The sequence below is a fragment of the Geotrypetes seraphini genome, chromosome 15 (genome assembly GCF_902459505.1).
Source record: "Geotrypetes seraphini chromosome 15, aGeoSer1.1, whole genome shotgun sequence".
Taxonomy (NCBI): domain Eukaryota; kingdom Metazoa; phylum Chordata; class Amphibia; order Gymnophiona; family Dermophiidae; genus Geotrypetes; species Geotrypetes seraphini.
This window is the reverse complement of record NC_047098.1, coordinates 19,211,719-19,236,536: the sequence shown is the minus strand read 5'-3', so window position 1 is coordinate 19,236,536 and position 24,818 is coordinate 19,211,719. Positions and strand designations below refer to the sequence as shown.

Genomic DNA, 24,818 nt, shown 5'->3' with positions numbered 1-24,818 from the left:
ATGGGGTACAAAGCCATTTCTAACATTCTGGTTTTCCATAAAACCATAATGAGACAGTGAGAGAAGACTTAGAACAATTATAAATCTTACCAGGAGTGGCCATCCTGCCAAAATTACTCCAAGGGTACAGCAACAACTTTTCCGGAAATGGCAAAACATCCTAAAAGAACATCCAAAGAACCATAGACCTCTCTAGCCTCAGCTAAGGTTGGTATTCATGACTCCAAGCCTTTTGAGATGATGATCTATGGACAAACTTTTCAAAAAGTGGAACTCTGGACAATACGGATTCCATTGGCATGAAGTAAATACAGCATTCTATGATAAGAACAACATACCAAACAGTCAAACATGGTGGTGGTAGGGTGATGGTGTGGGAATACTTTGATGCCTCAGGACCTGGAAAACTTCCAAGAATTCTGTACTGTGCCAGAAAATTCTTAAGGATAATGTCCAGTCATCTATCTGTGACCTATGTAAAGCAGTGTCTCAAAATGGAGCAAATGTTTTTCATGGCACACTAAACAGAGCAAATGTTTTTCATGGCACATTATAATTGAAATTATAAAATTGCAAAACCAACCAAAAAATTAAATTTGAGAGTTATTTATTTAAGGTTCTTTAAGCTATGTATGGGTAATTGTAACAGCGGTGAAACTAAAGTAGATAGACTTGCTAATAATTAATGTAATAGATGTGCTTGTTTTTAAGTGCAAATTAACTCAAAATGTGACTCAGTAGACAACAAGCAAACATGCATTTCATCATCCATCATTTGCATTCGTTCTTTTTTTTTTCAATTTGATTTGTCAAAGCTGAAAATCCAAGTTCACAAAGATAAGAAGATCCAAATGGCAACAAAGCCTTGATTGCTTTGTTCTCAAGTTAGGATAGTTACTGCATAAAAAATAAAATTAAACTAAAATTACTTGTCATTGGTTTTCAAGGACCAATCACGTCAAAGAATGATGCTTGTCTGGGCGGTTGTATCCTTACACACACAGATGCTCATAACGTTGACAGACTCTTGCTTACGTGACGTACATGTCATCTATTCTAGTGTGTACTTATGAAAGGAATTTTTAAAAATAAAGTAAAATTCTTGAATTTCTCATGGCATACCTGAAATCTCTTCGTGGCACATAGTTTGAGAGACACGTAAAGTATAATTGGGTTATGCAGCAGTAAAATGATTCAGAATATAAAATCAAGTCAACATCTGAATGGCTGAGGATGAACAAAATTATTTTGAATTGACCTAGTTGAAGTCCTCACTGGAACCCAATAGTGTGGCAGGGCATGAAAACCTACAAATATATCTGGTTTAAAGTACTGTACAGAAGAGTGGTTACTCGGGTTGCATCAGTGTTGTGAAAGATTGGTATCAAATTATAGGAAAGAATATAAGAACATAAGAATTGCCACTGTTGGGTCAGACCAGTGGTCCATCGTGCCCAGCAGTCCGCTCACGCAGCGGCCCTCTGGTCAAAGACCAGCGCCCTGAGACTAGCCCTACCTGCGTACGTTCCGGTTCAGCAGGAACTTGTCTAACTTTGTCTTGAATCCCTGGAGGGTGTTTCCCCCTATGACAGACTCCAGAAGAGCATTCCAATTTTCTACCACTCTCTGGGTGAAGAAGAATTTCCTTACGTTTGTACGGAATCTAACACCTTTCAATTTTAGAGAGTGCCCTCTCGTTCTCCTTACCTTGGAGAGGGTGAACAACCTGTCCTTATCCACTAAGTCTATTCCCTTCAGTACCTTGAATGTTTCAATCATGTCCCCTCTCAATCTCCTCTGTTCGAGGGAGAAGAGGCCGAGTTTCTCTAATCTTTCACTGTACGGTAACTCCTCCAGCCCCTTAACCATCTTAGTCGCTCTTCTCTGGACCCTTTCGAGTAGTACCGTGTCCTTCTTCGTGTACGGCGACCAGTGCTGGATGCAGCACTCCAGGTGAGGGCGCACCATGGCCCGGTACAGCGGCATGATAACCTTCTCCAATCATCACATCACTGTATCTTTTGCCTACCTGGGCTGTAATACAGAAACAAGGACACAATCTACGAGCACATAGAAAAAAATGGACAACTGAAGGCGAGCCAGCACGGCTTCTGCAAGGGTAGGTCGTGCCTCACGAACTTACTGTACTTCTTTGAGGGAATAAACAGCCAGATAGACAAGGGGGAAGCCATAGACATCATCTACCTCGACTTCCAAAAAGCCTTCGACAAGGTACCTCACGAAAGGCTGCTTAAGAAGCTGTGGAATCACGGGGTGCAAGGGGATGTACACCGATGGATCAGACACTGGCTGGCGGGCAGAAAACAGAGGGTTGGAGTAAAAGGGCATTACTCAGACTGGCAATGGGTCACGAGCGGAGTCCCTCAGGGATCGGTGTTGGGACCACTCCTGTTCAATATATTTATCAACGACCTGGAGACGGGGACGAAATGTGAGGTCATTAAATTTGCTGATGACACCAAACTCTGTAGCAGGGTCAAAACCAAGGAGGATTGTGAAGACCTGCAGAGGGACCTGACGAGACTAGAGGAGTGGGCAAAAAAATGGCAAATGAGTTTCAATGTGGATAAATGCAAGGTCATGCATGTAGGGAAAAAGAACCCGATGTTCAGCTATAAAATGGGGGGAATATTGCTAGGGGTGAGCGACCTTGAAAAAGACCTGGGGGTGATGGTGGACGCAACATTGAAGCCATCGGCGCAGTGTGCGACAGCCTCAAAGAAAGCAAACAGAATGCTGGGCATCATCAAAAAGGGTATCACAACCAGGACGAAAGAAGTCATCATGCCACTGTATTGTGCAATGGTGCGCCCGCACCTGGAATACTGTGTCCAGTACTGGTCGCCGTACCTCAAGAAAGACATGGCAGTACTCGAGGGAGTCCAGAGAAGAGCGACAAAACTGATAAGAGGTATGGAAATTTTTTCATACGCTGACAGGTTAAAAATGCTGGGGCTGTTCTCCCTGGAGAAGAGGAGACTTAGAGGGGACATGATAGAAACCTTCAAAATCCTGAAGGGCATAGAGAAAGTGGACAAGGACAGATTCTTCAAACTGTGGGGAACCACAAGCACTAGGGGTCACTCGGAGAAATTGAAAGGGGACAGGTTCAGAACAAATGCTAGGAAGTTCTTTTTTACCCAGAGGGTGGTAGACGCATGGAACGCTCTTCCAGAAGTTGTGATAGGCCAGACCACAATACAGGGGTTCAAGGAAGGTTTGGATAGGTTCCTAAAGGATAAAGGGATTGAGGGGTACAGATAGAAGCAGAGGTAGGATATAAAAATGGTCAAATCACTTCACAGGTCAAAGGACCTGGTGGGCCACCGCGGGAGCGGACCACTGGGCGGGATGGACCTCTGGTCTGACCCAGTGGAGGCAACTTCTTATGTTCTTAAATAAAAAAAATTGTTTCAAAAGACTTCCCAGCCCCAAGCAGACCATGAAATTGAACATGGGGTCCACAGCAAATCAAAAGGTAGAGAAATGGAAGCAAACCACCATTCCTCATCTTAAAAGAAACATACAAGGCTACCGGACCCTGCCTCTTTATTTTCCCACGCTTTCACTGAACTAAAAGAGTGCTCCAGTACGCAGGTTGCATCAGTGATGTCACCATAAAGTGTGTCTGCATTCCCCTGCTCTCTATGGAAAACTCTTTTTACAGTAAGCAGCTACATTTTCTAGAAAATAACTGTTATGAATAATCAAATATAAGTGAGCATCTGCAAATAGGGCTTTGCATGCAAAAATGCACAGAAATACAATTTCAGGGTTTTGTGTGTTTTTGCATGGAAAACCCCTTTTACAGAAGTTTGTAGGGGTTTTGGCCTTTGCAGTGGTGAGATTTTATTTGAATTCAAAATTATCCATTGGGAATATAACAAACAGCACAAAAAAGGAAAAACGAACAGTGCACATCTCTTGTCAGACACAGTTATTTATCCATGGAAGGAAATGGTGGCCTTAGATTCCTGATGGTTTCTGTTATTTTTATCCACTTTCCCTCTCTTCATTAATTAATTTTAAAAAAGTTTATGTTCTGCTCTGTCAACGTTTCTAGGCGGATTCCAACAAACATACATAATTTATAATGGACAAATACATTAAAACAGCAATTACTACAATGTACTGTACTGTATAGGCATTAATTTATCCCATTATGTCTAAAACTCTGCACAAAGTCTATAACTTGAAACACTTGCCACTGGAATAGATGGGAGTAGTCCACTGAATCGTATATTTCATGCTTTAATGCTGATAGTACACCAATACTGCCTTTCTAGTTTATAAATAAAACAGTACAATAAGAAATGAGTCTTCAGAACGTTCTAATTTAAAAATACCCAATAGTATCCTGTTTCCTTGAATTCACAGAAGCATGTAAAAAGAGGATTTAATTCTCTGTTTAACTTATTCTTACCATTTCAGGATATTGATTGGGTGCAGACTGAGAAACATGTGTTTGAACAGGCCTCAAGTAACCCATTCTTAGTTGGCTTACACTCCTGCTTCCAAACAGCAAGTCGGTAAGAATGAGACTCAGTGTGTTCACTTTCTTCCTCTTTAAAACTCTGGTAGAGTATTTCAGTTTTAAGACTTTGGTGTGTTGTATTGAAGTGTGTTGGAAGCTAGTTTTCACAACAAATCAAACAGATTACTAGTGCAGATTCTAGTGCAGTGGTTCTTGACCCATTCCTCAGAACACATCTAGCCAGTCAGGTTTTCAGCTTACCCATGAGAAAAATTTGCATACAATGGAAGTGGCACATGCAAATTCATCTCATGATATTCATTGTTGATATCCTGAAAAACTTGACTGGATGTGTCTGGAAAACTGGGTTGAGAACCCTTGTTGTAGCATAGTAAGTAAATATGGCAGGAATTATTTTAAGTTTGCTATTGTAGATGAAAAACCCCTCAGTACTATCCATGCTAGGAAAGGGAATAATATACCAGATCTAATTTTTACTGAAACAGTGGTTGCATATAACAAAATACTGATAAGATTCTGCATATAGATTAAATTTGTACATATCTTAGATACCAAAATTATTTTTGTCTCGTTATGTGTGTAATATATTATAAATTTGTGTATGTGTGTTTCTATGATGAAATTTGCTCTTCTTACCTGATCATTTCCTTTTCTTGATTTCTGCTTGACCAGTCCAGAAAAGAAATTTCATGTAAGAGTAATTTTGCCTTCCTTATCCTGCTATACCCGTCCAGGCTAATGAGATGGATAAAATGTTATTCATGAGGGTGGGAGGAAGACAAAACAAAACAGCCCTGCAGAACTGTTGCTACTTCTGACTCAGATTTCAACTTTAAAATGTGTTACAAAAAAATACATCAACAACCAAATTGCTGTTCTACAAATATTCTCTAGGGTCAGTCCTCTGGCTTTTTCCTGAGAAGCCGCCTGCACCCTCATTGAATGAGCAATGAAGATCTGCAGAACCATCTCCTAGTAGGGAATGTATGCCACCTCAATAACCACCTTTATCTGATGCACCTGTAACAACTTATAGAGGCTGTTTGCCCTTTAAGTGGATCATTAAAGAACACAGAGAGAATTTAATTAGAGTTTCTGAAGGAATTGGTGACTAGATAACTGAGGAGGACTCTGCAAACCCTTATCTTATGAAAGAAGGATAGAAAAGAAACCATCTGATCCATATGAAATGGGAATGCCATCTTTGGAAGAAAATAAAACAGTATGACTGGAAACTGAGAGAGACAAATAGGAAACCCTACAAGAAAGTGCTTGGAATTCCAAAAATCATCTTAACCAAAAGGATAGCAAACAGAAGAACTATTTCCAAGGGATGGTCCTTCAAGGAGGCCCAGTAGAGAGGTTCAAAAGGAAGGCTTGCCAAGTATAGGGTTGCCAGATTTTCTGATTGTAAAATCTGGACACTCTAGACCTGCCCCAGGCCCGCCCTAGCTTCGCCCCACTCCCCTCCCGCTGCCTGCTTTGGTTGGGCAGGAGGTAAGCCATGCGATTGAGAGGAGGCTTTTCAAAGTGCCGGGTTTTGAAAAACCATCCGGACCCCCAGACATGTCCTCAAAAGGAGAACATCTGGGCATCTGGTAACCCTAGCCAAGACCATCAGCACTGAATTGAGATTCCCCTGGGGCAAGACTGCTCTGGAGGATGAACAAATTTTAATCACCCACAGCAAATATACACTTCTCCCTCGTTATTCGCGGGGGATAGGGGCAGAGCCGGACCTCGAATGGCGAAAAACCGCGAATATCCGGCTCTGACCCACCCCCGCCTCCCTTCCGCCTACCCCCGGCATCCCGGCCTTACCTGGTGGTCTAGCTGGTTTTTGGGGCAGGAGCGATCTTCCTACGCTCCTGCCCCGTGCAGATAGCCATTAGGAAATGGCTGTGGGGAGTTCCCGTCATAGTCTCGAGAGACTACGGGAACTCACGGCAGTCATTTTTGGATGAGTGATCTGCACGGGGCAGGAGTGTAGGAAGATCGCTCCTGCCCCGAAAACCAGCTAGACCACCAGGTAAGGCCGGGATGCCGGGGGAAGACAAAAATATGGGGGGGGGGGGTTCCCTCCTCCCCCCCAAAAAAAAAAATCGCAATTTTGTGAAATCGCGAGTAGGGAAACCGCGAATGGGGAGGGGGAAGTGTACAATATCCACCAGCTGCCTTAGGAAAACAACAAACTTGCTCCTAAAACAGGTTATGGCCTTTAATTTGTTTAAGGTCCAGGTAGTGGCCATTCTTTTTCTCCTATCCTTCCTACAAAAAAAAAAAAACAACAACCCAACAAAAGCAAAGGGGTATCCACCCTCCAAGGAGATGTATGCCAGGGGCGTATAGATGACTTGCGGGCCTTCAGCATAGTAGCAGTGATGGAGGCTAAAAAAACCCTTTTTTTCAGATGCTCCTGAAGGACCAAGGTTTAAACCAAAAGAGTTCTGGAAATGTTCTGTTACAGTCCCCGGTGGGGACATTTCCAAGCTAAGTGGCATTTCTTAAGAAATTTAGAAAGTTTATTAAGTTCCTATTTATGAATAAGCACTGGCACTTTACTTTTTATAAAGTTAATGAATACAACACGATAAGATTAAATGTTAAGACGTCCTAATAAAAAATAACTTCACCTTATATATGCCCCTATGAGGATGGCTACCACACTGAATACCTATAAAATCTAACAGGTTTAGTGTGAATTTCTGAGGAGCATGGTGGTTATTCTTTGGACCATATGGTGGAAACTAATACTGATAAATAAGTGACACAAACTCATCCTGGGGAGTCATTCCTTTCTTCCAAAGATAGTTCTCCCAAGTCTGCCAAGGAATCACCTAAAGATAAACATCACTTTCTAGGCTAGCTACACTCCAGTCAGTGGCGTAGTGAGGGTGCCCGGGGTGGTGGCACCCCTCGCTCCTTTCTGACTCCCTGCCACACACGCAACCCCCTTTCTAGGCGTGAGCAGAATTACTAACTTGCTGTCCACGTTGTGTTGGCTATCCCTCTGACGTCACTTCCTAGGCAGGGGGGGTCAGGAAGGAGTAGGGGGAAGATGGAGAGGAGAACAGGTGCAGGCATCCGGGGCAGACCCCCCCCCCCTTATTACACCATTGACTCCAGTGGTCTTCCATGGAGGAAGAGGGAGGGATCAGTAAAAAGTGACCATTGGGCTTCTATCCCAAGGTCCATGGCCACTTAACTCAGCAAGAAGGCCCTACAAGAGGATCTCTAAGTCCTATGGAAATCCTGAGATCTCCTGAGGCACCAGAGGGCCACAGGGATCAAAAGCTTGGTGACCCAAAAGAGAAGGCTGGACAAAGCTGTGGGCCCCCACCAAAGACCTGATGCCACACAGCATAGGCAGAGGGTTTTAGCCCCTGTTCCTGACAAGGACACATCATCGTTCTCCCTGAACCAGGGAGGGAAACTGCAGTTTGACTGCAAGATGGCTGTCATTTTCATTAAAAATTGAGAAGCTGCAAGGAACGGAGGTTTTTCTCAAGAGCTTCAACTCGGCAACAGTGGCTTTGGGGGATATTGCAGGCCATCTAGTGTTTCAGTCTGTGCTCCCCTTTCACGTGCAGAGCAGCAGGAACCAGCAACAGGACTCAACAACTGTTTCCTGCAGGCTTCACAATGCATGCTGCTGGCATACTGCTCAAACTTGGCCTGAAGTATACCACTGTTAATGCTCTGGACAACTCCCCACCAGAGTATCAAGACCAGGACCTAGACAGCAACCTATCCCCTTTCTTAATCCTTTTTTGTTTGTTTGTTTGTTTGTTTATAGCAATTTTATCCTCTGAGACAATAAAATTAAGAGAGGAGCCAGTCAGAATCCCCTCCTCCTCTTTTTTTAAACCCAATAAAGATTTCTGTATTAGGGTTATCTCTAGTAGCAGAGGCCTCATGGGGCCTGTGCCATCTAGGCATATCAAGCAAAGGCCTATAGGCCAAGACACATGGTTTCACAAACCTCTCTGGCCTATATCAAGTGAAGTGCCATAGTTTGATCTGTGGGAGACAACAACAGCCAGTCTCAATCTCTGGGCAACCATAGACTGTGCCCAGGGGAGAAGGCCTGCCACAAGAGATCCTGCTCCATCTACTGGCAGGTTTCAGGTTACATCACATTTTATAACCAGTGATGTTATTAGAATCTTGTAGCAGGGTTATAATGAAATGTGTAAGGGGACATAACACATTGGTCTGGACTGATCTAGCAGGTTTATAAGGAAGACTCAAAAATTTGAACAAAACATAAATTGTATATCATACATTTAGCATAAACCTTTTATTGATTAGATACAAACACAGAGCTGCTCCTGCAAAGTCATAATTTTAGTCATAGTGTGTGTTCAAAATGTTTTCACCAGGCGGATACACAGGTGTGAAGATGTGTACACCACTATAATTGCAGTGTCGCTCATGTGTTCAAGTTTTTTCCCATGCAGTCACTACACTTTTGATGATCTGTTGTACCTGTTAACATCAGTCTTTTTCAGAAGCTCATATTTAAACCCCCCAATGTCCAATTCTTTGTAGGAAATAATTCAGATAGTGGGCAAACATTCTCTCACTTTCATGGAATGCTGTTGATTAAATGTTCCAGTCCCTGGTTTGGGGGCAAAACTTGACTGCTCACATATTCACAGCTGCAGCATGGAAGCAAATGACTGCTCCAGAAGTTAACTAAGTTTGAATATGTCCATTTAATGTGTAAATTAACAGCATTTCGATGAAATGCTTTTCTCATCCTTCCATAAAGTGTGAGACATATATAACAAGTGGATGGAACAGGAACTTTCCAGGACCTAACTTACTTATATTGATAAAATTGGAGACTATATTAGACACTGTGCTACCCATAATTCTTTGGAACAACCTATAATGTTGAAGTAAAGGAATGGGTTGGGAGAGTTAGGATGAGGGGTAGATTAGGGGTTTGAGTTGTAAGGTTGTGCATCAAAATTTTCTATTTGAGCTATGGTTATACCTTTGCGCTAGTGTTTCTGGCTATATTTTATTCTGTATTGCATTGAATATCTAATGAAAGTTATAAAAAAATTATATTAAACAATAAGTTGTTTCACACTGTAATGTTTAGTTTCTTGCAAAAACTCTTACCTTTCTCGGTAAATACCATTTTCACAGTTAGTATAAACCCCCACATCACTTTGACATGGTAGAAAAAGTAAGCAAGCAGCAAGTTCTTGGTAATCAATTATACAAAGCGTTGCTTGATAGTTATTTTGATAGATTTCCAAAATTTGCTTGAATTATACATAGATAAATGTAATGTGTGTGTATATATATTTATGCATATATGTATGTATATAGATATATTGCTAAGTAGGTAGTCATATGCAAACCCTTCGTAATCACCATCAAAAGCATGCATAACACTAAATGCAGTTAGAGTTTAGCATAATATATTTCTATTATCTAGACTACTTCCTGCTCCCACAGCCCTATTCTCCTTTGTAAGAAGAGGAGAGTTACCTAGGTAACTGAACAGAGATGTACTTGTGATTTTAACCTTTGCAAGAGTCCATCATGCCCTTGTTCTCACTGGAATTGTTAATTTTACTTTACTTTTCTTGTAAATCTGGCTTCCTGAAATTAAAAGAAAAAAAAAGTCCATCAGAAACTCTTACATTCCATTTAAATTGTTTGCTGTAAATTGGATTTTCCTATCATGCTGCAGCAGCAACTGTAGTCTCAAAATTATATTCTGTCTAGATATGATTGAGTAAGCAGAGTTGACTCATACTACAAATGTTGATACTGAAACATATTTTTTGCAACTGAAAGAGTTCCATTGAGTGATTTTATATGTATATATTTTTAGATTATTTCTCGTCATAGAATATGTAAATGGAGGAGATCTTATGTTCCATATGCAACGGCAGAGAAAACTTCCAGAAGAACATGCACGGTAGAACTAACTTTGAATTTGGTCAGCGGCTACTTCTCTGCAGTCGCACTGATTCAGATTATTTGTGCAGTGCTAGATCTCGCTTATTGTATTAAAATATAACTAGTTCTCTTTCTCTCTCTCTCTCTCAGATTTTATGCTGCAGAAATTTGTATTGCTCTAAACTTCCTGCATGAGCGAGGAATAATCTACAGAGACTTAAAACTAGACAATGTTCTTTTAGATGCTGATGGCCATATCAAGTTGACGGATTATGGCATGTGCAAGGTAAAGCTGTTTCATCCGCATTGTCTGTTGACCTGGTATATTATTCAGCCACATTAAAACAGGAATGAGACATCTAGAAAAGCAGGGAGTTTAAAACCTAGAGGTGTTCTTTGTCCACTTCCTCTTGTCCAGGTGTCTGTACTTCTGATATCGCCACCAGAACAGCCGCCTCAATGGCAGGGGGTGCAGCAAAGCCAGTAAGTGAAGGGTGTGGGTAGTGAATTAACCACTCATTCGTTAAGATTTGATTATTCCAGGGAGAGGCATGTTGGTGAAGCTGTTTAGGGCAAACTTGCTTAACAGCTACCCATTGCATGTAAGAACAGATAGGCTGTAGTACAAGAACAGAGAGCTAGAATGTTGAACAGGTATATGAATAGATTCATTAACTGGGTTTTTTTCTCTAGAGATTCCCAGCTTTCCATGCATGCATTTCTCATTTCAGACCGAAAGAGAAGTGCATCTATAGAGAGAACCATCCTTCAGAGTACCACTCTGGGAGGTTGTACTATTTTGCGTGCATACCCATAGACATGAATATGGTGGATGCCCTGAGTGAAATGTATGTTTGATCATATATTCTGTATCTATGAGTTTTACTTAAATGAAAAATTATGAAAAAGGTTAAGTACTTTTCGTCTTGACACTTTAATTCAGATGTATGGTTTATGCCACCCTGTCAGCAGATGAGCACAGAATAGAACAGACTTCTTTCAGTGATAACATCTCTAGTATAAGGAGTGGTACAACTTACATTTGACAGTATTCTTTGCCCCCAACAAATGGTAGATGGAGCAGCTGGGTGTTTTATTAGGCTCCCAGGTCCACAGTCTCAGGGCTGTTCTCCTTATTCAAGATGGATCTTTGTATGAGCTCTCAGGGCCACAGTGTTTGAGCTGTTATCCTTGGTAGATCTGAGTCTGATCCATTGCTTCCAGGGCAGAAGTTTGTGAGACATTTTCCTTGGATTCTTGCAATGGCATATATTCTAGTATTGTTTGATTTACCCTTGTACATATGTAGAGCAGCTATCTAGTCATCCATGCATTCATTTATAAACATTACATATTAAGCTTCCCTAGCTTGGATGTCCATTGCCTTTGGGGCTGGTATCCACAAAAAACCTGTGGCTTCTTCTCACCAGAATTTAAAAAAAAAGGCTTGGGCATGTCCCACGTCTTATGAACTAGTGTAGCAGGATGTAAAGGAAGGATAAATTTGTTCTTAACTACTAATTTCCTTTCCTTGAATCCTGCTAGTCTAGTTCAGAACCCACTGGGAAAGTCCATGGCTGCTTTAGCATTCTAGAGTTTGTTTGGTTGTTTTGGGGGGTTTTTCTTGGGTTTTATGTGCTTATGGAACTCCTCTCTGGAGAGAGGTAAGAGTGAAGAATCTTCATTACCTGATTACTCAGTTTCCCTTGTTGGGATTTCCACTTCCTGAGATTATTCTTGGTGTGTTTGGGAGGGAGGGGGGTCATATAGCTGTTGCTATTTTAGAGGGGCTATCCATTGCTTTGATGTTGGTGCACTGGCAAATGCACTAGGTTGTAACATGCCTTATACTAGATAGAAATGTATTCTGTGTCTCCATTTGCTGGCAGGGTGGCATAAACCATGCATCTGGACTGGTCCAGCAAGATTCAAGGATAAGAAATTAGGTAAGAACACATTTTAATGAACAAAATATGAGTTGGTGTTTGTTTTGTCTGTCTGGGGCCCCAATGTACAAAAGGAAACTCTCCTCCTGATGCTCAAAAGATTTGTCCCTGTCTTCTACCGATCATTGTAGCAGCTACCGAGAATCCTAGGCAAATGCATTACAAGGAGCTCATTAGTATCATAATGAGCACTCCGTATAATGCTCTAAGCTTTTAGCCCACTTTTTAAGGGCAACATTTTCTGACACTGTCTGAGCTGTCATAGCCTTTCTTTTCTGTTAGCGCCTGAGTGCTGATTGGCCCAGGCACTGATAGGAAAGTGAGGCTTAACAGCTCAGATCCCTCCCCCTTACAAATTAAAATTTAAAAAAAATCCCAACCTTCCTCCATGCCTCTGATCCCCTCCACAGCTGTCCATGGCACCTCCCCATCGTGCTGAGACCCTGCGCCCCCACACCCTAACCCCTGCACCTTAAAAAAAATAAATTGGCAGGAGGAATGCTCACTTCCTCCTGGCACAGGGCTGGAACATGCCCCCCTCCCAAACCCCCCAACCACCCTACCCCATACCATTTTTGGAAGCTCAGCAGAATGGATGCCCACTCCCTCCTCTTCAAAATAGCAGGCGTTTCCCTTCCCAATGCATGCTGGGATGTACTGGGAGGGCCCTAAGGCCCTGATTGGCTCCAGCCCCTAAAGCCCCTCCCTCCTGCCAATTTTTAAACTACAGAGATCGGAGGAGCTGGGTCCTGGCAAGGGGTCCCATGACTTATGTAACATATGCACAACATCTGTGCCCATTTAAAAAAAAAAGCAGCCCCTGGTCTTCCTGAGAGTTGAGCCAGCAGCTGCCCTGATCAGCTGAATTGGCAGGCAGGGAAACCAGTGGCTGCAGGCAGGATGAGGAGCTGTGCTAGCGATTAATCTTCTGAGCGAGTGCTAAGCACAGTTCCTCCCTGTTTTACCGGCAATTCTCCACATGAATAGCATGCATATAATTTGCATGCTATTGTGCTGAGTAGAGAATGACACGGTGACAAAATTCATCACCGTTCCCATTCCCACGGATAACTGCAGGAAACCATCTCCATGTCATTCTTTAAGGAGAAAGGGAAGAATCAGAGTATGAATGGGCTAAGCCACTGACCCTCAAGCTTTGCATTGAAGAACGCTGGTGTAGAATGACTGAGGTTGAGATAGACACTAAAGAATGACAGTCTCTGTTATCCAGAGCAGATATTGTGATGTCATAATGCCTCATTCTATCAATACCTAAGAGCCAGTCACATCAGTGATGTCACAATGGCTTCAATATTCTATACTTGGCTCAAATAAGAATCAGAGTATGAATGGGCCTAGCCACTGACCCTCAAGCTTTGCATTGAAGAACGCTGGTGTAGAATGACTGAGGTTGAGATAGACACTAAAGAATGACAGTCTCTGTTATCCAGAGCAGATATTGTGATGTCATAATGCCTCATTCTATCAATACCTAAGAGCCAGTCACATCAGTGATGTCACAATGGCTTCAATATTCTATACTTGGCTCAAATAAGAATCAAAGTATGAATGGGCACAGCCACTGACCCTCAAGCCTTGCACTGAAGAATGCTGGTGTAGAAGGACTGAGGTTGAGATAAACTCTAAAGAATGACACTGGATGGTTAGAACATAAGACCATAAGCGTTGCTATACTGAGACAGACTGAAGGTCCATCAAGCCCAGTATCCTGTTTCCAGCAGTGGCCAACCCAGGTCTCAAGTACCTGGCAGAAATCCAAAGAGTAGCAACATTCCAGAGCTGAGATTGTGATGTCATAATGCCTCATTCCATCAATACCTAAAAGCCAGCCTAGTCAGTGATGTCACAATGGATTCATGATCCTATATTTGGCTCACATAAGAACCAGAGTATGAATGGGCACAGCCACTGACCCTCAAGCTTTGCATTGAAGAATGCCGGTGTAGAAGAACCTAGGTTGAGCTAGGCACTAAAGAATGACATGAGATGGTTTCCCACGGTTATCCGCGGGGACAGAAACGGTGATGAATTTTGTCACCGTGTCATTCTCTAGTATTGAGCATTGCTAGTAAGAGAAAAATTGCTCCCACCACGGTATTATTTACCATGGTGTCAGAACTTTGTGCATCTGGGCCTGAGAGTCTTTTTCAGATTTTAAAAAATTGGGGGGGAAAAGGTACATTTCACAACCTTAAAAACTGTGTGTGGGTGTGTGGGGGGGGGTTCTCTTCATGTGAAAATGCTGAAAAGCAGTTTGTATCTAATCAGATTTGGTGTTACAGTACCTTTCTGCAGTAATAATAATTTGTATTCCTGTAGGAGGGACTTGGCCCTGGTGATACCACAAGCACTTTCTGTGGAACACCAAATTATATTGCACCTGAGATCCTAAGAGGAGAAGAGTATGGTGAGGCTTTTATATAGCATTGTTAGTTCTTTTTCTATGCTCAGCTAGCTTTTTTATTTTAATATTGTTTGTGCTTTGAGATTGATATTCAAAGAGTTTCGATAACTTTTGAGCTAGCCAGCCAGACAAGCCCATTTTGAAATTATCAGCTAGTAGCCAACTAAATATTTTTTTGGACAAATCATTGCCCAGACTTTAGGCATCCAAAAAACCAAAATACTGGGGGCATTTAACCTTTGGCTTGCCAGTGCTAATATTTCAGTGCTGGCAACCCAGTTAATAGTGCTGGTCATCCAAGTAGACCTAAAGTTAACTGTGTTTGGTTAATTTTATACAGTGTTCAGCCCAGCTGTGTTTGAGCTGAATGTACAAAAAAAAAAAAAAAAAAGCTAGCCAGACATTTTTTACTGAATTTTGCTTATAAACAGACCATTTTAAATAACAGCTTTATTATTGAAAACTAATTGGTAGGTTGGACTGGACCTGGTGGAGTGAGCATCATTGACTGTCTTAGAGAATGCTCTTCTAAACTCTAGTGTTAAAAACAACTGTCATCAAATAGTGATTAAACGGGGCTCCTGGTTTACCCCAGCAGTGGATTCAGCCTCATACTATCCTGATTTCCTTTGCTATTGCTTTGTACCACCATTGCTGCTGTCATGCTTCCAAATGCCAGACTATACTGCACTGCACTGTTCATTTCTTCTGCAAAGGACAGCACTGAATCACAAGAACGCATAAATATATTGAGCACCATGCAGCTCAGAACGCGAAAATGGAGTAGCGTAACTCTACTTAATTTGCAAGGAGGAAATGGCAAGCATTAGGAGAAACAGGAGGTGAAGCTATGAGGGAAGAGCTGAGTGAGGTGTGAAAAAAAGCCAAAGACATAAATAATGGTTGGAGAGAGGGTCAAAAGACTGAGGAGGAAGCAAAATCAACTAAATTGGTAGAGAAGGACTGAGTGTAGCGAGACTGAAGTAGCAAGAAGAGATGGGAGATGTTATGAGAGAGGTTGGGGTAAGAATGGAAAAACAGCAACAAAAGGCTAAATGAGATAAAACTGAAATGGAAGGAAAAAATATATCCACAAAAACTAATTTATTGCATTTTAAAACTTTTATAAAAATTTACACATTTTCAAAGTTGTTTTTTGTCTATGTTCAGCATTTTAAATTGTATTGATTGTATGCAGCTGTATGCCAGAATCGGCATAGAGTTTCTTAAGCCTTGCTTTAGAAACCCAGGGGTGTTGTTTAAGCATCTGAAGAGCTCTTGCTCTAGTAGACTGAGCTGGCTAGCACTGTAGACCAGACATGGGCAGCTCCGGTCCTCCTGGTTTTCAGGATTTCCCCAATGAATATGCATGAGATCTATTTGCATGCACTGCTTTCAGTGCATATTCATTGGGGAAATCCTGAAAACCCGATTGAATTCCAGCTCTTGAGGACTGGAGTTGCCCATGTCTGCTCTAGATTCATACCCCTTTATCCTAAAAGCCCAGAACTAATAATTTTAGAGGCATCTAAATACTACTTTAAAGGAGACATAGTGAAAAGGAAGAAAATGTTATAAAAATTAAATTTAAACAGCGATCTTCCTGGTAAAAGTTAACTTCTGTGCATCACAGCGTAGGTCACCCGTAAGATAATGAAGAAGGCCAAAATGGCCCATTGTGGTTTAGCTGCTGCTCTGTCCAGATTATCCCAATATGGCACCATCATCGTCTTGCACTCTCTCCCACAATCTTCACAGGTTTCAGCGTAGACTGGTGGGCTCTTGGCGTTCTTATGTTTGAGATGATGGCAGGAAGATCTCCATTTGACATAATTACTGATAATCCAGATATGAACACAGAAGATTACCTTTTCCAAGGTTTGTGGCTCAGGTTTTATTATATTTATCTAACTATGCAAAACACTAATTGAAACTGCCTTAAAAAATCATGTCTGGTATTTTAGTGTAATATATACAACTAGTTTTTCAGCCCGTTACATTAACGGGTGCAAGAATAGATGTATGTGTCTGTCTTTTTCTTTCTTTCTCTCTCTCTCTCCTTAGCCTGTTTCTGTATTTCTGTCTTTGTTTCTTTCTTTATTTTTCCTCGGCTGTCCAGCACCACCCCTTGCCTGTTCCCCCTGTCCATTCTCTCTTCCTTTTACCTCCCCTGTGTCCACCACCACTTTGGACTTTGTTCAATGAGAAAAATTACTAAAATAAAAAAGTAATATTTATAAAAATAACTGCAGCATTACTTAGAAAAAAAATATTTTGTCTGCATTTATCTGTGTGACAAAGAGGTTTTTTTGACCAATGAGAGTATCCTGTGCCCCATTCAAGTGTCTTTGCAAAACATTGTTTTTTGACACCCTGGGTTATTTGAGGTCTTTTTTCCTCTTCACACAGTTAGATATCACTGTGTGTAGTTTTTCAGTTGGGTATCTTTTGGTGTTACACAGTTTGCTTCCAGCTTGTTGTTTGTATGTTTTACTTGGCACACTTTTTGAAGTCACTGGAAGTTATTTACTGGAACATGTCAGAAAAAACAGCCACAGCAAAGCTGAACAACTCAATTTTGCAAAGTTACCTGACCAGGTGCGTATGACCTAGAGGGGCCACACAAAATAAAGGAAACTTAGAATGGCTGAAAAACTCTTCTAGGGAAAATAAAGGGGGTCTGCAGGTGATCCCTGTGCAACAAACAACAGAACTTATAGAATATATGAAAGAAAAACTGCTACACTGTCAGAAATAAAATTTTGAAGTGAGCTGAGGGGACCACAGAGAATTAAGAGAATATTGCTCTGTGAAAAAATTGGCTAGATCCTGCACAACTGTACACAGAGTATAACCTATTGGAAAGGAGGGATGGGGGAATTGATACAGATATTAATATATATATATTACTGTTAATGAATTGCAACACAAATGTTGGATTAGTTCTGACATTTTTGGATTGAAGGAAAACAAATGCAACAACATTATGATCTTAAACCATATTGCATTCAGTGGAGGGCCAATGTACCATTTGTAATGTAGAAGTAATGTGATCATGCTTAGTCAATCCCACTATCATTTAATTTAATTTATTAAACATGTATAGAGTGCCTTATGCAAAGCGGTGTTACAAATACATACATAATGTTAAAACAAACTATCACCTGGGCTACCACATTTTGTGCAATCTGTAAAGATTTTATAAAGCATTTCTGTATCCCTAATAATAGACCATCACAATAATCAAAGATAGGTGTTGTTATACTTTGCACAATTCTCTGAAAATTATCACAGTCAACATGTCCTTCAATCTCCTAAAAATTTTCAGTTTGTAAAAGATCATTTTATCTGTTTTATTCACTTGGTCACGCTTGGTAAGTGCTGATTCATATCACTCCTAATGTCTTGATCTTAGATACAAATTGAATTCTTTCCCCTTCAATTTCCCAATACTCTGGAAAAGTAGATATGGAGGTGACTTGACAAAATCATGACTTGGGCCATTTTCATGTTGAGTTTCAACCGATTGGTTTTTTCCATTGCTTTACCATTTTCAAAGAAATTTAATAATTGTAAACTCTTACTATAAGAAAAACTGAATATTACCTGCATAGATAATTGTTGCAGTTCTGGGTAGGTAGAACCGATGTTTCAGCCATTATGCTGTGGCTTTCTTCAGGGTATCATCTGTGTAGATTTGGTAGGATAATCCTAGTATACCCAACTAGAAACATAACAGTTTTAGAAACATAAGTACATAAGAATTGCCGCTGCTGGGTCAGACCCGGGGTCCATGGTGCCCAGCAGTCCGCTCACGCAGCGGCCCTCTGGTCAAAGACCAGCGCCCTAACTGAGACTAGCCCTACCTGCGCACGTTCCGGTTCAGCAGGAACTTGTCTAACTTTGTCTTAAATCCCTGGAGGGTGATTTCCCCTATAATAGACTCCGGAAGAGCATTCCACTTTTCTACCACTCTCTGAGTGAAGAAGAACTTCCTTACGTTCATACAGAATCTATCCCCTTTCAATTTTAGAGAGTGCCCTCTCGTTCTCCCTACCTTGGAGAGGGTGAACAACCTGTCCTTATCCACTAAGTCTATCCCCTTCAGTACCTTGAATGTTTCAATCATGTCCCCTCTCAATCTCTTCTGTTCGAGGGAGAAAAGGCCCAGTTTCTCTAATCTTTCACTGTACGTCAACTCCTCCAGCCCATTAACCATTTTGGTCACTCTTCTCTGGACCCTTTCGAGTAGTACCGTGTCCTTCTTCATGTACGGCGACCAGTGCTGGACGCAGTACTCCAGGTGAGGGCGCACCATAGCTGGAAGGACCCATGATTTTAAATGGATATGGTTTGCCAACTGGTTAGAGGGTAAGGCCCCCAGATTTTTTTTCCTGTCCCACACAAAAACTACTTAAATACCTTCTACACTTGTCAGGTCTCAGAAACAGCTGTATTAAGGTTCACCTTAGTGCAATTAATGCTTATGATTTCCAGGTAAAAGGTAAACCCTGCTCAGCGTTTATTTGCTTTATGCAGGCTTGCTTCTTCTGAAGCCTCCCATCAAGCTTTCTGCAATGTCATGGGGCCTCAATGGCTTTTTAACCCAGCTGATAAAACCCCCTGTCACTTGAAGTACCTGACCTGGAAGGTTCTGTTTTGGTGGCAGTCATATTAGCCCATAGTGTCAGTGAGCTCCAAGAGCTAGTAGCCTTACATAAGAACATAAGCATTGCCTCTGCCGAGGCAGACCATAGGTCCATCATGCCCAGCAGTCCGCTCCCGCGGTGGCCCCGCAGGTCAATGACCTGTAAGTGATCTATTACTCTAAAGCGTTTTTTACTATATAGTAACCCTCTAATTGTACCCCTCAATCCCCTTTTCCTTCAGGAACTCGTCCAATCCCATTTTGAAACCCAAAATCGTACTCTGCTCTACCACCTCCTCTGGAAGCGCATTCCAGGTGTCCACCACCCTCTGAGTGAAGAAGAACTTCCTAGCATTAGTTCTGAACCTATCCCCCTTCCATTTGTTTGAGTGCCCTCTAGTTTTTGTTGCCCCCGCCAGTCTGAAGAATCTGTCCCTCTCTACCTTCTCTATACCCTTCATGATCTTGTAAGTTTCTATCATATCCCCTCCCTTCTCCTTTTTTTGGAGCTGAATTCTATCAGCTTAAAAATTCAGCTGGCAGGGGACCTGCGCAACAGCGGCAGGTGGGAAGATATGAATTGTGCAGTGTTCTAAAAATTTGTAATCTAGCTGGAGAGTGTTGGGCTTTGTTGGATGAAGTCATCCCCAGGTAAGGTTATTTATCCTTACAGGTAAGGAAGTTCATTATATCTGAATAGTAAGTAACAGAATACCTGATATTTTTACTTTTTCAGTAATGCCAGCAGCAGGCTTCAAGGAAATGCATTGTCTCTAATTATGGTTTTTCCAACCTTTCTCAGTTATCCTTGAGAAACCGATCCGTATTCCTAGATTCCTGTCTGTGAAAGCCTCCCACGTCCTAAAAGGATTTTTAAATAAGGTAAGCTTTACCAGCCAGTATTGATGCTGATTCCTTGAATGCATGTAAATAGTGGCATACCACCCTGCTCTCTTTCTCTCCCTCCACCACCCTTCCATACCACCCTGCCCCCTTTCTCTCCCTCCACCACACTTCTATGCTCTTTTTTTTTTCAAGTCCCGCAATGACTACAGCTGCCGGCTTTGCCCAGGAAGAAGTACGTGAGGAGATGTACCGGCAAATGCAGGGAGTTGCGGCAAGGTCCCGCGATGACTGCAGCGGCTGGTCCACCCCCTCTGACGGCACTTACTTCTTCCGGAGCAGAGCCGGCAACTGCTGTCATCGCAGGACCTTCCTGCACTTCAGCATGACTGTTGACTCTGCTCCAGAATAAGTATGGCAGCCACGCTGAGGTGCAGGTCCCGTTGAAGAGTAGGGCAGGAGGTTCCAGACCTGGCCGGCTGTGCACCCTTCTAGGGCGTGCACCTAGGGCGGTACACATACACACGTACGCCACTGCTCAAACATAAAGCAAATAAAGTTCATTTTCAAAAATACAGTCTCCATCAGTGGCACATTCATTTGTTTCCAGGTTTTTTTGCCAAGGCTGTTATGCCTACTGGCAATCTACTTCTTTACAGTCTATGGGCCTCAGCCTTAATGCCTGGTGCTTTATAATGCAGTAGGCAGCTAGCTAGTTGGGGAGTATGTCACTTGTAAAACTTATTCTAATTTGTCACATAGCTTAGGCCAAAATAAACCTGCTTATGGGCATGTCCATAATATGTGACAAATACTACCTTGTTCCTCACAGCATCTCCAACACAGATCATTGCCCTGTCTATATATTTTAAAAAGTCACACTGGAGTATAATACCATCTATAAAATATTTTATATCCATTTTCAATCAAATTGCTGGCTAGGTCAAAAGGAGATTGAAAGATCTTACTTCATGCTTTTGTCTCATGTGTTAGGCCAATATCAGTTTCCCACTTGGCAATATAGTGTGTCACTGGGAATGTTAGTATGTTTTAAATGCATTATTTCACTGTGTATTCATAGATAATTAAATGATTTGCATAATCATGCAGTTTATTACCTATTTTGCACAGATGTTCACAATAGCTAAATAATGCAAGTTAGACGTGCCAGTAATGCTGAGGCTGCTAACTGGATCCAGATTCACAAGACAGGGTTGATTCAGTCCTGGGTTTACCCCTTTGCATGCAGAGACTTGTTATTCCGATTTCATGGTTGCATTCAGGGCTTTAGAGTTGGAATCAGAAACAATTTTTAGGGTACATGAGTCAGAGTTGGAGAAAATGTGCTGTCTCCAACTCCTAATAGAGTTAAATTGTATATCGTTCAAATATTATAGTGCTATTAGACATATGAGCTCTGTACATCAAAACACAGAAGAGATAGTCCCTTCTCAAAAGAGCTTACAATCTAGTCAAGACAGACAAACTAGACAAGAAGGTGCATCAATATACAGTGCTCAGATGGGAAAATTACAGAGGGAATTATAAAACAAATATTGGTGCTTAGAAGGTAGATTGGAGTTTGGAATTGGAAGCATCTTCAAAGAAGTGGGTTCTGAGTCTGGATTTGAATACTGTCAGAGAAAGAACTTGACAAATCGAATCAGGCGGTTTGTTCCAGGCAGTATTTCACAGATAATAATTTGATTAACCCATTTTTTTCAGGATATATTTTAATTTTGGGATATATTTTGATGCCAAGTTCTTTGATGATTACAAAATGTAATATATTTTATGATATTTATATTAGTGAAAGTGGCACCTAGAGAATGAGACAGAGACAAAGTTTGTCCCTAACCACACCTCATCCCTGTGAACTCTAATTCCATCTTCACAAGCCTTACATAATTATGATTTTATATTGAAATCATTTTATTAAAATATAAAAAGAAACAATATTCTGCATAATTGTCATTTTATAAATCATAGATACAGAACAAGGATCAACAAAATCCCTGTCTCTCCTCCCACCCTCATAAATGTCCCTCTGCTATCGAGGCAACTGAACAAACCAAATTACTACAAAATGCTGCATAGAAAAACCATGCTAACAGAATACCTCAGTCGCACACAAATGCCAAATCCATAATAGCTGACCAAAAATGGTTAACATAAATTAAACCAAAATCCCAAAAAGTCATACTTTGCATGTAGTACAACACCTGTATAGATATATAAATAAAGGAGTCCGAGTTGAAGGTTTTACGTACTGATGCACAGCCCTGGTTGTGTTCCCTAAGAAAAGCAAGACTTTAGCTGGAGGAATTGCTTCCTTTTAAATTGGGTATGTCTAGAGACATCAGGAAAAATGATTACTCGTTGGCCACAAAACAGGTCTTGCTTTTTCAAAACATATCATTTCAAAATAGCTTGTTTTTCTAACTGTCTTAAAAGCCACAAGAAGGGTTGCCCATTTATTTATTAAGTCTTTAGAAGATTCGAGAAACTGTGATACATTCAAACTATCAGGTGAACCTAGTTTGTCCATTTCACCTTCTGCTATTTCCTTAGAAACTCTTGAGATGTAATAGAGGATGTCAGGTTCAAAAGTATCCACATTAGTATAATGCAATATCTCCCTCAAATACATTCTCAAGAGTTCTAAAGAAGACAAGTAATGTGTGATAGGAAAATTTAATAAATGAAGGTTTTTAACCCTCATAGAAATCTCCAGTTTCTCTAATTTAGCATGAATCATTATACCATCCTTAATATTAAAAGCAGCATTAACTTGTACAGGTTTTGGCAGTTGGAGCTACCTTCTTTTTAAAATTTCCATGCAAGTGCCTTATCTCGTATGGGAGTGACAAATATGTGTTTTTTGATCCAGCCCAGTTAGAAGATTTCATTAAGGAAAAACCTTTGCTGAAAGTTTAATTTCTAACATTGTTATTTTCAGTTTAGGAGGATGTTGTATGATATATAAAGTAAGCCACAACTAAGCCTGTCCATGATGGAAGATTATAGATAGATAGATAGATAGATTTGATTTCCTAATTAAAAAGCTGGCGACCATTATAATGTGAACTAGATCATGGTTGATTAACTACTTCATATATGTTTCAATGTATTTTATATACAGAGTTTTTGTAGATATTCATGAATATTTGTTGTTATTGTAACGAATAATCAAAATAAAGAATTAAAAAAAAAATAAAAGCAAGACTGCATGTCCCAGCATACACTGGAGTAAATCCAGGACTATGTCAAACCTGTCTTGCAAATCTGGATCCAGTTGGCAGCCTTAAATGATGCATATAACCCACATTAACGACATTTCTAATATGCATTGACACTATTCTGAACGTAGCACGGTTTCTTATATAGACTTCAGAGCTTATTATCCAAAATGAGACTCCTTTCATTGCTAGGAACCTAATGCTTGAGTCAGAAGTCTTATACTGCCTTTTGCTATTAGTTTCCTATGATTTTCTTCCAGTTGTAGCTTCTGAAAACAAGTTGCTGATCTTTTCATATTTTTGTGTTTACAAATAGAGAATGACACCAGGATAAATTTTTCCCTGTCCCCACGGTAACTACTTTTCCCATCCCAGCGAGTTCTTTTCCTGTCCCTGCCCCATTCCTTTAAGATCCATCCTCATCTGCACAAGCCTCAAACACTTTAAAATCATAAGTGATCCAGGCTTGTGCTGTTAAAGGCAGAGCTTACAGGAAAGGGGCCGAGGCAGCGACAAAACTCATGAGGACGGGTAAATTGAGTCCCCATGTCATTCTCTATTTGCAAGCGATGGTTTCTTTTATACTTACTTTACCATTGTTAGTTCTTACACACTGTCTACTTAGCTTGTTGTGGAGATTGTGTTTCATGAGATTGTGACCATGGTATTGCAACCTCGGTTTACGAGTGCACTGGTTTGCGAGTGTTTTGCAAGACGAGCAAAACATTCGCAAAATTGGTGCCTTGCAAACCAAGCTTGTCTTGATGTACGAGCATCTCCCCCACGATCTGGCACCCCCCTCCTCCCCCCTCCCGCGATCTCGGAGAGACCGGGAATGCGCAGATGCTCAAGGCCCAGCAAAAAGGACTGCAGATCTTCAAGCACCGGCATGTCCTGTGCATTGGTGACGGTGCAAGCTGGAGGGTAAGCGAAGTGTTCGGGTGGGTAGGGGGGGTGCCGGATTGCATGGGGGATGCCGAATCGCGTGGGGGATGCCGGATCGTGGTGGGGGAGATTCCGGATCACGCAGGGGGGGCCTTCTTGAGCGGGGGGAGCAATGCCGGTTCTTGGGGGGGATAGAGCAGTGCTGCTGGCTTTGGGGGGGGGAACGAATCAAGCGAGTTTCCCTTACTTTCTATGGGGAAACTCGCTTTGATATACGAGCAATTTGATTTACGAGCATTCTTCTGGAACGAATTATGCTCGTAAACCAAGGTTCCACTGTACTTTATAACAGTGTTTCTCAACTCGGTCCTGGAGTACCCCCTTGCCAGTC

General features: G+C 41.4%; 1 protein-coding gene across 4 annotated transcripts in view; it reads left to right on the top strand.

Annotated features, from left to right (window-relative positions):
- PRKCZ (protein kinase C zeta) overlaps positions 1–24,818 on the top strand; it is a 173,556-nt gene that overhangs the window by 134,502 nt on the left and 14,236 nt on the right. For 3 of the 4 annotated variants that reach the window (XM_033922023.1, XM_033922024.1, XM_033922025.1), the window contains exons 11-16: positions 4,453–4,550; positions 10,374–10,460; positions 10,592–10,727; positions 14,728–14,815; positions 16,571–16,690; positions 20,263–20,342. In XM_033922023.1, coding sequence (XP_033777914.1) covers positions 4,453–4,550; positions 10,374–10,460; positions 10,592–10,727; positions 14,728–14,815; positions 16,571–16,690; positions 20,263–20,342 — 609 coding nt within the window. The remainder of the gene's footprint in view (positions 1–4,452; positions 4,551–10,373; positions 10,461–10,591; positions 10,728–14,727; positions 14,816–16,570; positions 16,691–20,262; positions 20,343–24,818) is intronic. The other variant, XM_033922026.1, reaches the window with a different exon arrangement.